General features: G+C 37.9%; 2 protein-coding genes across 2 annotated transcripts; one reads left to right on the forward strand and one right to left on the reverse strand.

Moving 5' to 3' along the window:
• Positions 1 to 261: 261 nt before the first annotated feature.
• SARC_04701 (hypothetical protein) lies at positions 262 to 6,071 on the forward strand (the record flags this gene model as incomplete). The annotated part of the gene is made up of 5 exons (XM_014301457.1): positions 262 to 366; positions 2,751 to 3,086; positions 4,418 to 4,598; positions 5,163 to 5,283; positions 5,840 to 6,071. The coding sequence occupies 5 exons, from the start codon at positions 262 to 264 to the stop codon at positions 5,901 to 5,903; spliced, it is 807 nt and encodes a 268-aa protein (XP_014156932.1). The 3' UTR covers positions 5,904 to 6,071.
• Positions 6,072 to 6,738: 667 nt separating this feature from the next.
• Positions 6,739 to 10,285, reverse strand: SARC_04702 (cathepsin X). The gene is made up of 8 exons (XM_014301458.1): positions 10,016 to 10,285; positions 9,406 to 9,619; positions 9,117 to 9,229; positions 8,693 to 8,880; positions 8,203 to 8,309; positions 7,912 to 8,074; positions 7,317 to 7,431; positions 6,739 to 7,066 (listed from the first exon to the last, which is right to left on the reverse strand). The coding sequence occupies exons 1-8, from the start codon at positions 10,122 to 10,124 to the stop codon at positions 6,987 to 6,989; spliced, it is 1,089 nt and encodes a 362-aa protein (XP_014156933.1). The 5' UTR covers positions 10,125 to 10,285; the 3' UTR covers positions 6,739 to 6,986.
• Positions 10,286 to 13,647: the final 3,362 nt, after the last annotated feature.

The raw sequence follows: 13,647 nt of genomic DNA on the forward strand, positions 1-13,647 counted from the left end.
TATATATATATATATTGTGTGTGTGTGTGTGCGTGTGTGTATTTATATATATATATATCTATATATAAATATATATAAATATTAATATCTATATTATATAGACATACCATAAGCATATAGTTTTTAATATATATATATTTAAGATATATATATATATATATATATACTTTTATACATGCATTTATATATATATATATTGTGTGTGTGATTGTAATTTTTTTCTTTTCTTCAATATCTTAACAGCATCTATTGGCAGATAATATGTCTGTAGAGAGCTCTGAGTTGAACGCGAGGATCGAGTCGGGAGAGATCGTCAAAACCAGAGCCAAAAAGCATGTCAAGAACACAAGCGATATTCTTGAAACTGTATATCACTTGTGTTTGTGACAAACTGTTTGCCTTTGGTTTTGGCGCGTTCTCCCGATTTGATTCTCCGCATGAACAGACAATTCGACTCCGGATATTGGCATAGAACTCTGAGTCTGCCTCAGATATACTATCCGCCAATACATCCTGGTTAAATATTAAAAAATACATACACATACACACACACATAGCAGAACGCAGAACTCACACAACAGAGGACACACATACATACGCATATATATATATATCTATTAATCTATCTATCTATATATCTATATATATATACATGTATATATATATATACACACACACATATATATTTATATTTATATTATATAGACATACCATGTTTATATAACTAATATATATATATAGACATATATATTCATATATATATTTATATATATACATGTATATACACACATGCATACATATATATATATATATATTGCTTATGTGTTTGTGTTTATTTTATATATTTATCAATATTTGAACAGCAGTTATAGGCGGATAGTATGTCTGTAGAGGGCACTGAGTTCTACGCGAGAATCGAGTCGGGAGAGACCGTCAAAACTAGAGGGAAAAAGTATGTCAAGAACACAAGCGATATTCTCGAAACTGAGTATCACCTGTGTTCGTGACAAACTGTTTTCCTTTGGTTTTGGCTCGTTCTCCCGATATGATTCTCCGCATGAACGGACAATTCGACTCCGTATATAGACTCTGAGTCTGCCACAGACATATTGTCCGCCAATACTTCCTGGTTAAATATTGAAAATACATATACACACTCACATAGCAGAACGCAGAACACACATAACAGAGGACACACATACACACGCATATATATATATATACATGTATATGTATATGTATGTATATATATGTATGTATTTATATATATTTATATATATGTATGTATGTATATATTTATATATATTTATATTTATATTTATATTATATACATACCATATTTATATTATAATTATTTGTAATATTTATTTTATATTTATTTGTAATATATATATATATCTGTATACACACACACACATATGCACACACACACATTCACACACACACATATATATATATAAACATTATATATATATAAAATTATTTCCATCATCATGCAATGCTAATAAATGTACGATAACTAGGGCAGCTAACACAAAAGGTAAGAGATAATGTAAAGAGAAAAATCGCATATATGTATATATATATACATATACATATATATGTAAACATTATGTATAATATATATATATATATATCTCGTTTTTTTTTGATTCAAGAGACGAATTTAACACGTGCAGTTTTAGTTGAATTAACGACTGTGCGATAACGACTTAAACTCGTATGTTGAATTTACCTACGTCTCAGCAGTCGTATATTTGTGAAATTACTTGTATTTTTTTTCAGTCTAAGTAGTTTCAAAAATTGCCGTACGACTTCCAACGTCATGGCCAAAAAGCAATTCGGTACTGCAAATTAGATAACAGTATGTAGCAATCTAACCAAGTAGGAAACTAACCGCCGTTTTCGATGGCGTGTACGTAAATTCTATATGCTGATGACAGCACTTCAATGATTTACATGTACCTACTAAGATGTACCAAACCACACGATCGTGCCAGTATGGGCAAATCGCATTTAAGACATTTGATAGATCCTCAAATCGATTGTTATCGCCCGTGGCCATAGTCTATATCAACATTTCTGACTCGACATAGAGCAGCTCTGAGAATCGTTCTGTGTTGTTAGTATATCTTTGTATCACTTGTGAACTCAATGACGTGCTCGGAAATATTATTGCAGCGATATCGATATTCAGGACGATGAGTCTTTTATTGTCGAAGGAACACATATTCACTTCCTATGGATGGACATCAAAACTAGCTCGAAGGCATTTACCAGCTTAGGCATCAGGCAATTGGGTACTATCGCTGTCTTTCCAGGTGAGTATGTGCGAAATGGAAAGGAGCTTACAAGTAGTATACCTTGTTTCCTACTGCGCGCAAGCACGTGTGTCTATCTGCTGCTTGTACTCAAGAGTAGTGCCCGGCTTGCTCGTGCACTATTCTAGAGTTGTTGAGAGTTAGTATTGTACTAACGTAGGCATTGAATTGATTCTAAGCACCGTCCTTTTTATGTATTACGCCCCGAGTCATACGTGTACCTCAGCAAAATGAAGTATCAAACCACTTTCAGACTCAGCACTTTTATTCGAAACTGCAGTCGCCATAGTAGCAGTGCGTGTTTATCGATAGCGCGACACCAGTGCTTGTTACGCGCTGCCCATCGTACCTTTCATGCCATAGCTTTAACATAGATTCATATCAGAACAACCAGAACCACAGCTGTTCATGCCCATCGTATCTTCACAGAACAAACACATTTGTGCGATTATGTGTAATCCCAACACCGTACACTACACGCGCATAGCGTTACGAGAGCAGACCTATGCCGACCTCGGACCCATCGGTGTGGTAGGCATCACCGCGCAATCCATGGCAGCATGGCTGATACTGAGAACGGGTCATGCACGCGATCTCTACGTGCCCCCGACAGCTACGGATTGGGTGGTTACGAAAGTACGTGAATCTTACTTGTATCTGAAGACTCTGATGTATGTCACGGGATTTGGAGCTCTGCTTTTCTGGGCCACACAGCGCATGGACGTGAAGGCGGTGCGCCGAAGATGGAATAGTCAAAGATCAGTGGTATGAGGCATATATATATATATGCCATTCTTGTGTACTCGTTTATTCTGTGGAATGCATAGGATAGATCAGTGGTATGTGGCATATATACATATATATGTCATTCTTGTGTACTCGTTTAGTCTGTGGAATGCATAGGATGTATAAGCGCCGCATGCCACCATGGAACACCCTACAGACGTGCAGGGGCGCGTGCAATCAACGTGTAGCGGGTTTTTTTAATGATCGTGTCACTGTTCGCATCTGATCCGATGTATGCTTTCTGACCAAGGGTTCTCATATGCGTTTATACCAAGCATGGGAGAGTCTTATTGAATGATACAGCTATGTACCGCGTGTACATATTGGCGCTGTGGTCTGAGTATTCTCTGACGATTTTGTACTGCACGTTGACCCACTTAAGTTCTTAATACCGTTGATAATTGTGGCGGAGCCGGACGATCCTGACTTCTGGTTGATAGGTTATGAGCCAAGGTTGTTTTATCTGTCGAGTACATATATTAGCGCACGCGTGCCACTCTGCATACACTTCACATATGGGTACGCGTGTATATATCTGCTCGTGCTGACAGCTCGAGAGAGCTGAAGACGTGGATGACTACAAATCTTCTGTGTACTCTCCTGTATCTTCTATGCCATGTTTGTGGTGACCTCACTCGGTCGGCCCAGCTGCTACGTGTTGTGCAACTAAGGTCTGGCATACGCTTGCCCATATACCAATGGTTGCATATACTGTTGCACACCTACATAAAGTGCGCATTAGTGTGTAAATAAATATACAACTGGTTCATCTCTGCTTGCGGGCTAGTGGCAACACGTGGTGCAAATTGTATCTACTGTCATATTCAACCCATATGGACCATAATAGTGCTTTATACATATGGCAACACAAACACAGATGACATGCCTGCATGTGACCCTTGCGCGTCTCGTGCTAGGGGGTTCTCAAGCGCTACGTGTTGTGCAACATTCGTGAGTCACACTCATTCCTCATAGATACACAATGGTGGCATATCTTTACAAGCACCAATTGACTAGGTATTTCTTTGTATTCGAGTCATATGCATATCTTGTGTGGTGCTCATCTTCGGCTACATATGGTGCAATTTCGTTTACTCTCGTACTCAGTTTCCAAACACACACACACACACACACACACATATATATATATATTATGTATATACGCTAATGCATATTGCTTAATTCTGTATGCTTTGCCTGCGTGGTATTCACCTGTGGCTGCACGTGTTGCAGTTATTGTCTCCTGTCACACTCAATCTTCACCAATATATACATATTAGAAACAAAAACACCTGTAAAATCAAACACAGATGACATCCTTCTGTATGTGGGCCGTGTGCTTTGCCTGTGTGGTGTTCACCAGCGGCTTTATGTGGTGCACTATTCGGGGAATGGGAGCGATGCATATAACCCAGGAAGGACGAGTTTCGTTCGTTGTCGGCGGCATGAGGGGGCAAACTTTGACTGAGGCTTTCATAGTAGGAATGATAAGTAAGTGTTTTCAAGAGTAGGGGGATATGTATATTTGTGTAGTGATCGGAGAAGGAGGATATAGTGTGTGTGTAGTGTTCAGAGTACGAGGATAGATTTGAGTGTGGGGTGTTCAGATTATGAGGGTTCGAATGTGTGTGTAGGAGTACGAGGATGTGATCAAATGCGTGTTACAATCGTGATATTTGGAGCAAATGTTCATCTTTTGTACGAGATAAAAGTAATTCAGTCCAGCAAATGTATGATACGAGATTGATATCAAAATAGACAAGTGTGTAAATGAGGATTAACGGTATAAGCTATTCGCGCCTTTCATGTATGAAGCGTCTATTTTAGATTGTGGCTGTGAAATATCTGCATCAATTGCAATCTGCATCAAGTGCAACTATGGGCTATCTGTGCATAATTTCAACCGAACAAAAGTGGTAGCGCGTACATGAACTGGCGTGTTTGACTGGGACTTGCGTACCGTGGGTACGTATGCCTATACCCTCATTCATGACGATACAATGCATCTGTATCGTTATTTAGTCAGCTGCTTTCTTACTCCCGAACAACCCACAGACTCTGGGATTGCCTTCGTGACAGTGGCGCTGCTATCGGCGCCCAAGCATGACCCAAACTTCGTGGGACCCATAGGATCTCGGATTACTTTCCTTCTCTTTATCATACTGTTGCTGATGAGGTATGTGTATTGTAGTATAGTACTCATGATCGGTGTATGTCGGTGTTTGATATATGTCGCGCATGATTGCTGTGAGCAAGCTGCCAAGTTGTTGTATATTCAAGTGATGCTTGTAGAGTCTTGTGTGGGCGGGCATATATATATATATATTGGTATATATTTCGGATATGCAATTTGAATTATATGAACGTAGATACACTTAGTTTCTTTTCACGCTTTTTGCGCTTGATATCTGCTCCATGAGTCGTACGAGTCTATCTCCTCAACTATCGAGGGGTTTTTTTTAGTAAATATTCGTTACTTGGGGATCGTATCAGAGACTGCGAGTATTAAATGCGAGATACGGGGGTGCAGGCGCCGGCTGAACTTATTCTTTGTCTCTATCATCAACTCTTCAACGTAGCCGGTGGACTTTAAAGCACATACGTGTTTCGATTCAGATATACAAACAGGGACGTATACTTAATCACATGGTTGAAATATACACATATTAGCCTTTATTGCGCTATTAAACCATCGTACGTGCATTTTTTGTCACTCGAAATCAAACTGGCAGCTTTGAGATATTCTTTTATCGGCGGACAAAAAACGGCGGATACCCCTTCCGTATGCTTCTATGATATGGCGCATTACAATAAATAATTTAGAGTCACAGTTAGTTGTGCAACATAGAATACTCCAATACTGCACGGGTATCACTCGCCGATAACCATAGTACGAACCACGAAAAGGGTTCCTAATAATTCGAACCTTTGAACGTTGATAAATATTATCCTGCGAGAAGCAGCCCAAATTGAGACGGAGGGCGTCTATTTCAAGCTGAAGTGAGGTTGCTCGATGTACGGGTGTGATTTTTTCTTTTCTAATTGTTGATATGTATCTGAGTATGGAGCCCAGAACATCAAGATAACACTAGTACGACTATACGACTTCGTTTTTCTAGTATTCTCACATTCATATTGCATTTACACGCCGCGTTCAATAAGGGTCTCTCTAATAGCCCTCACTCGTCGGACGTCTGTTTAGAGAGAAGTCATCAGATTTGCCCTGAAATACCAAAGGTGGAGATATTAGCCACCTTTATGATAGGTTTATAATAAAAAGAGAGTCCAGCAATGTCGAAGTCAGAATGACAATTGAAATACGCGTTCCGAGCCATAGCTTCGACAAGCTGAGATATAGTACTCAGGCGTCACCGCAATGATATTTAGCTACACGGGAAGAGCGCTCAACAATTCACTGCGCCTTATCGATAAGAAAACCCTAGCTCTAACCCAGTTAATTTGTCGAATGACTGTCAGCTGGTTCTTGTTCGAGTTAAGTATGGTTCTCGGTACAACATAACTGCCCTCGGTAGATGTCATGACGAATCGCGTCCATTATAGTTACAAAGTTACCCACTGCTGATCGTGTCCCTGCCTACGTTTTCGTTGACATCTATGTACCGTGGATATTTCAGTCATTTTCATTTAATTATTTTGTTAGAACTACATACAGTTCGTATAGTCACTGCTTATGTGCTCGTCGACCTTTACTTTCCGTGAATATTTCAGTCGGGGGGTTTTTGGGGATAATACTACATAGGTCAGATACGGTTCACAGACCTTACCAGAGCTAATTGGTCTATAGGCCTTGCTAGAAATACATACACCAGCTACGGCTCACAGCCCGTCTGCGGGCCGGTAGCCGTTCCCTCACTTCACTTACTCGTCCTTGTGGTACTTCTTGGAGGGATCTTCGTACTTCTTGTGACTGACGCAGTTGGAGCCATCCTCATAACAAGCTATATATAAAGGGTTTATAGGGTTTAGCGACTGGAAGCCATCATTCGAATCTATATATGTTGGCATGATCGGTTAGTTCGTATCGACTAACCAATGCCTCGAATCTGCCCACAGACACAAATGACTTCTTCTCTGTATGGTATCAAGCCAGTGCGCGAATAGCATGTTGCGGTACTAGACAATATAAAGCTGCAGGCTTCAACGAACAAAAATAATAATACCACCATTGAAACGAAATGATCAACTTACGGAAGTTCATCTCAGTCCAGGTTCCGGGTGTGGCCCAAGCACAGCTTGACTCAATAGCAAGTTGGTTCTCGCCACGCTTTACGCGGAAGTAACCCATCTCACCCCAGTACTCTCCCTACAATAATTAATTAGGAACGATATATATATATATATATTCGCCATGAGTGCCTCGTTTGTGAAAATATGACTATCTCAGCAGCTACCAGCGCATGATAAGGAATGATAGGCAGATCCTAAAACATATAGGGATGCAAGAGTAGTCGAGTACCAGTGCCGACGCTCTTCGAAAACCAAATCCAACGATAAACCGAGGCTGAAAAGTAGACGATAAAAAAAGGGGATTTTTTCTCCTATAATCCATGTTGCCGGGCAACAGGGCCCAATTGTACTAAATATGGAACCGAATACCATTGATACTTCTGACCAGAGAAGATCTGTTACATGCTCACCGGCCATCTCTATGACGAATCAATCTCTTATCGATATAGAACACACGCACATGCACATAAATATATAGACATTTCCATACAAACACACACACACACATATATATATGTAAAGCAAGTCTGCTGACACAAGCTATTCAAATACATACCCAAGAGTTTCTGACGATCCAGTAAGGTGTGTCAGTCTTCTTGTCGACACCCCATCCAACTACACTTATTATGTGGTTGATGCTCTTAGCACTTGTATTGTCCACAATACCGCCCTTGTAGTTGTCCACGGGACTGGCATCGATTCCACATGCGATAGGTCCTCTACAGTACAAAATAGCAGATTATCTTAGTGATTTGAGCACACTTACCGCATATTAAACACAGCTGAGGAAAAGTCATGACAGATGAATACCCCGTACATTTACAAGAAATATATTGATTAAGCATACCTGCGGTAAATCTCAGCCATCATGTTGTATTCGCCGACAACGTTACCGTACTCGGCGATAGTTGCATTAGGATATCTATCTACCTCCGAGCAGAACCCACCGTATGCCTGTGTAGTAAGTAAAGCAGAGTAAGTGGGCTGCAGATGTTCTATTTACATATAAAATACATAACAATTACCAAGAAAAAGTATGCAATAAACTCGAACGTATTATAACTCCAGCCAAACACCTCTGCCCGAGTAAAATGGGGCACCAGGACTAGAGACAGTTAGATAGCAACGATTAAAAAACAGACTACCACCTATTGTAAGTAGCAGCGAATAGAGTAAGGGCGAACATAAAAACTGAATCTAATCCATCAGACAATCTTTGAACATTAAGTTTTTTTTATCATCCAGAGGCACAAACTAATTTCGTAATATATGTATATATATATAAGTGATAGGCATTTAAATGTGCGTGGTACAAACGGCCGATATTCCAAACCTACCGTGAACGTGGAGCACGTGCGGCAGGTATTGGCACCAGTGCAAGTGAAGTCACGATCTTTGCAGGTGCCCTCAGTTGACTCGGCAGAACACGCCTCGTACTGTAGACAAGTATCATAGGGAATGTGCTTGGCGTAGTTCTTAACAAAGTTGTACGCTCCGGTGTGTGAACCACCATGGCAACTACCCGCTGTACGCATTGAAAAAATGATTGTAATCGTTAGGCATAAGGCACAGGGATTCATGGGCGATGTTGTAAGCCATAGGCTATACACCCAAAACAGCTAGTAAACAGACAAACGAGTGGCAAACCTCAGTCACAGCACAGAAGTACGATTAGAAAGGCAGAACAATAACAAACGACAACTGGTGTATCAAAGGCAAAAATGTAAATATGCACACCAAAATGTAGCAAGAGCTACATACCCACATCGGTACCACAATTGAGGATGAACTGGATTGCGAGGTTAATGTCACTACCCTTAGCATCGCGAGCAATCTTAATGCGGTCAGCAAACGAAGACATAGCTCCGTGAGCCCTGAAAATCAAGTTTTGTATATAAGCTAGGTGATATCGGGTAGATTACATGGTAATTAAACAGTGACTAGGCCGCCAAGATGAAACAAGGGGTTTATGAACGGAGCTACGCTGAGAAATCGCATATCACAAAAAAAGGGGTAACAACTAATTTCACCACGACCTACACCAACTTACCAGCAGGAGCCGCAGTACTGGGGAATGTGCTGATTGAGAGGTTTGGTCAACATCGAGCGCCCATTGATATTTCCCCAGTTAAAATTGGTTGGTAACTCGTGCTTCTCGGTGTATTCTTGGGGCAAATGCGAGTGGTAATCTTCGTGCTTTGTGTGGCCCTTTGGATGGTAAAACTCGCTACCGCGAGTGTGGTGGTACACTTGATCTTCCGGAGCTAGTTAGTTGATTGTTAATAAATGATAACGAGTACCGGGTCAAAACATATGCTGAAACAACAATATTATATATATATATATATATATATATATATATATATATATATATACATATATACATATATACATATATACATATATATATAGATAGATAGATAGATATAGATGGATAGATAGAGATATATATATATATATATATATATATATATATATATATATATGTATATATATATATATATCTATATACTCGTTGGAGACATCTACATATATAATGAGGAATAAATCTCAAACAGGCTGCCGTACAGAAAGTTCAAGAGAGTTAACATTTAGATGCGGTGTGACATACCCGGATTCAAATCTTACTCAAAAGCCTCAGCTTGCATAGTAGGGCTTACCAGTCGCAGGCTGTTTCATCACTAACTCTTCAGTGGGAGTTTGCAGCTTGACAGAGCCCGCTGATACGGCTACGAAGCACGCCAACGCGAATGTTGCAACTTTAATCATGATTCTTCACTGAAATTTATCAAATATTCTAAACACGACTGGTAGAGAGATAGAGAGAATATGAATGCACAGGAAGCGGGAGAAATACTGTTTATTATACAATTTGTTCAAAGTTGTTGGCAAAAGCGGCTAATATGACAAAATGCATATCACAAATATGCAAGCACATTCATAGGGGGATATAATTGCTGTTTAGACAGCTTTTCCTATTTGCTCTCTCTTGTCAGTCTATCGACTCCATTCCACATTGAAATACATCAATGATCAAATGTTATAATTTGATGATGAAGCACTGGTTCATAAATACATACATACTTAGTAACCTAGTCCTTCAAAATTTCATCCATAGTTGTCAAATGTCAATGTGTCAGACTGTCATTGTCCGAACAAAATTAAAAAATATTGGCTTTTTGTACTATCGCCAATCAAACGCGCTTAAACGTGATTGAGAGTAAAACATTCCTTAGTAGTTGCACACGAATCATGGGATTAGCTTTTCTTCGGGTTGCTCTGTTCTCCTTAGCAACTATGCAGTATAGTGTATTACATACAATTATTCGCCAATGATTTAGTTTACTATTATCTGATTCGCTTAAAATACAATTCATCCATACAGAAGTGCGTTTAAAATTGAATGGCAGTCTGTTAAAATTCTGAAATTTTTCGTGTCGTCATAAATCCATTCCCACTGTTGTACAATGTGCAGTGTGTGACGAATTGTCGAATGACGAATGACGATCACGACAATCGTCAGGTTGTTACTTGTCCGTCAGCTGTGCCGAGTGCCGACTGCCGCGGTCGACGCGGTGCCGTCTATGGCCTGTGCCGCAACCCGCTATGGCTTTTATGCGCTCCTTGCGCTCAGGCGCGCCCTGGGCCCCTGTGGCCTGTGCAGCTGGTGTAGGCCATGCCCACAACAAGGCTGTGACTGTCTGACTGTTCAATTTCCAGAAGGGTATGGATTATGGTCATTGGTGTCACTCTAACATTTGGCACTTGACAGTAGGAAATTCTGAATTCTGAAGTCTGAAGTCTGAAGTCTCATCAATTCTGACAGTCTGACTTAAATATTTATATATATACACTTTTGCGTCATAAACAATTTTTTTTGGAAGTTTAGAAGTTTGGAAGACTAAATTTTATATTTACATATAAAATTGATTTGTTCATGTTTAAAACTTTCCAATAAATGTTGGACTCCAGAACTATTTATAAATATTTATCATTTTGTTAAAAAAAAACAAACGAAACACAAATTCTATCGAAAATATTTATGCAGCACCCTGCCCCAGAGGCCCAGACTGCCAGAGTCTCAGAGACACGTAGTTTCGAACGGAATTTTAGACGCCCGACGCCAGCCTCCAGCAGTCCAGAGGGCCATGGCTATGTATTTTCAGAATATGTAGTATCGCAGATAACTCAACTTTTCATATTTATGCACACTTCGCCTTGCTGTGGCTACTAAGTATCATTACATTGCCTTCTTCTTATGCGTGTCGTAGCATATCTTGAAAGCTTTGACCTGTATTTAATGGTAACAATATTGAACTCAATTAGAAGACTTCGATATGACCAATCCCCCACTTATGGGTTACTCTGCAAGTTTTACACTCAAACGGGTTTGTGCAAATACAAAAGTTAAAGAATATGCTACGTGTTCATGACTGGAACGCTCAGTGGTGCTGCGTGTTATTGTACACACACGATGTGTAAGTACATACCAGTCGGTGGGGAATTTCGTTAGGCAATGACTATGACTGAGCGTTTTATTTAGGGTTTTAAAATATACAGTGTATGTAGGCATAGTGATACCATTTGGACAAATCTGATAAAAGCTAAAATTAAGTATATTTGAGGGCAAATATTTCAAACAAGCTGCGTTTGATGTCACAAATCTCAAATTGCTACGTGCTTATCAACGTGTACGGTTATATGTTTTAATAAAAATAAAGATGTAGGCATCAAATACTATACCGTAGGTATCCGTATGCGTGCGTGTTTGTAAACAGGTACAGAATATAACAATATACTATATATGTAAAGTATTATATATATATATATATATATATGTGTGTGTGTTTATATATATATATATATATATATATATGTCTATATATATATAGTTATATATATATATATATGTGTGTGTGTATACATATACATACACATACACATAGATACATACATAGATAGATATATATATATATATACATAGATACATATATATATATATATATATATATATATAAATATAAGTACAAGTATATATATATATTGTATATATATATATATATATATATATTTATTATAACATTATTTATATTATGCATATCGTGTGCGTCGTGTATCTTTGAATATGATAAGTTCTTAAGATGGATACAAAAAAATGTGTGCATAACATGAGGCTAAAAGTCAATATAGAGCAGCATACAGCGAGTACATCGCATTCCGCGAAAAATCCGTAATTGTTGTATCATATACTTTATCTTGGCACTTGCGCCAGTCGCCTTCTCCCATGCAGTCCATGAGATCGTAGTGCTCAGTTTCGCATCCCGACTGTTTCACTGCCACTTCATATGGATCCTCCTCATCGTCCTCCTCTTTCACTCCACCATCTACACTCTGAATATGTTACATAGATCGATATACAGCCATACTTACAGAAATATTTATATAAACATGTCTATGTAAATATGTAAATAAATATCCCTGCAGGCGTATAACATATATATATATATATATATATATATAATTGTTTATAAGTTTAAAAACAATACACACACACTCATATATATATATAGGTGTGTGTGTGTACATACAAATATATATATGTATATATATATATACTATACATATATATTTAACATACATACATACATATATACATACATACATATAAATATATGTGTGTGTGTATATATATATAGGTGTGTGGATGTGTATATGTATGTATTTATGGATGTATGTACGTATATATGTATGTATTTATCAATGTATATATGTATATGTGTATGTATACAGGAAAATATATATTTACATATGTATGTAAGTGTATATTTATATGTGTATGTATGTACGTATGTATGTTAGTGTATGTAAATGAATGTATATGTGAGTGTACGTCTGTATGTATGTTTGTATGTATGTATGTAAAGATGCATATATATACTATATATAATATATATAACATATATATGACACACACACACACACACACACATATATATATATATATATCTATCTATCTATATAAACATATACATATATATATATATATATATATATATATATATATATATATATATATATATATATATATATATATATATGTACATACCTAAATACACACACACATTTATATTGATATATACCTATATATATATATATATATTCGTACTTAAATACATGCATACGTACTTACATACATACATACATGCATACATGCATACATATATACATACGAATATACACATAGATACTTCTTAGACAGAAAGCTATAGGGCTACATAGATAATTAAACGAA

The sequence above is a fragment of the Sphaeroforma arctica genome, assembly GCF_001186125.1.
Source record: "Sphaeroforma arctica JP610 unplaced genomic scaffold supercont1.274, whole genome shotgun sequence".
NCBI lineage: Eukaryota > Ichthyosporea > Ichthyophonida > Sphaeroforma > Sphaeroforma arctica.

Excerpts from the sequence above, each read along its gene's own strand:
- SARC_04702 (XM_014301458.1), bottom strand. The coding sequence starts at position 10,124 with ATGATTAAAGTTGCAACATTCGCGTTGGCGTGCTTCGTAGCCGTATCA. Across the intron at positions 9,620-10,015 it reads GATGAAACAGCCTGCGACTG|CTCCGGAAGATCAAGTGTAC; the intron begins GTAAGCCCTACT and ends TCAACTAACTAG. Across the intron at positions 9,230-9,405 it reads CAGTACTGCGGCTCCTGCTG|GGCTCACGGAGCTATGTCTT; the intron begins GTAAGTTGGTGT and ends CTTGATTTTCAG.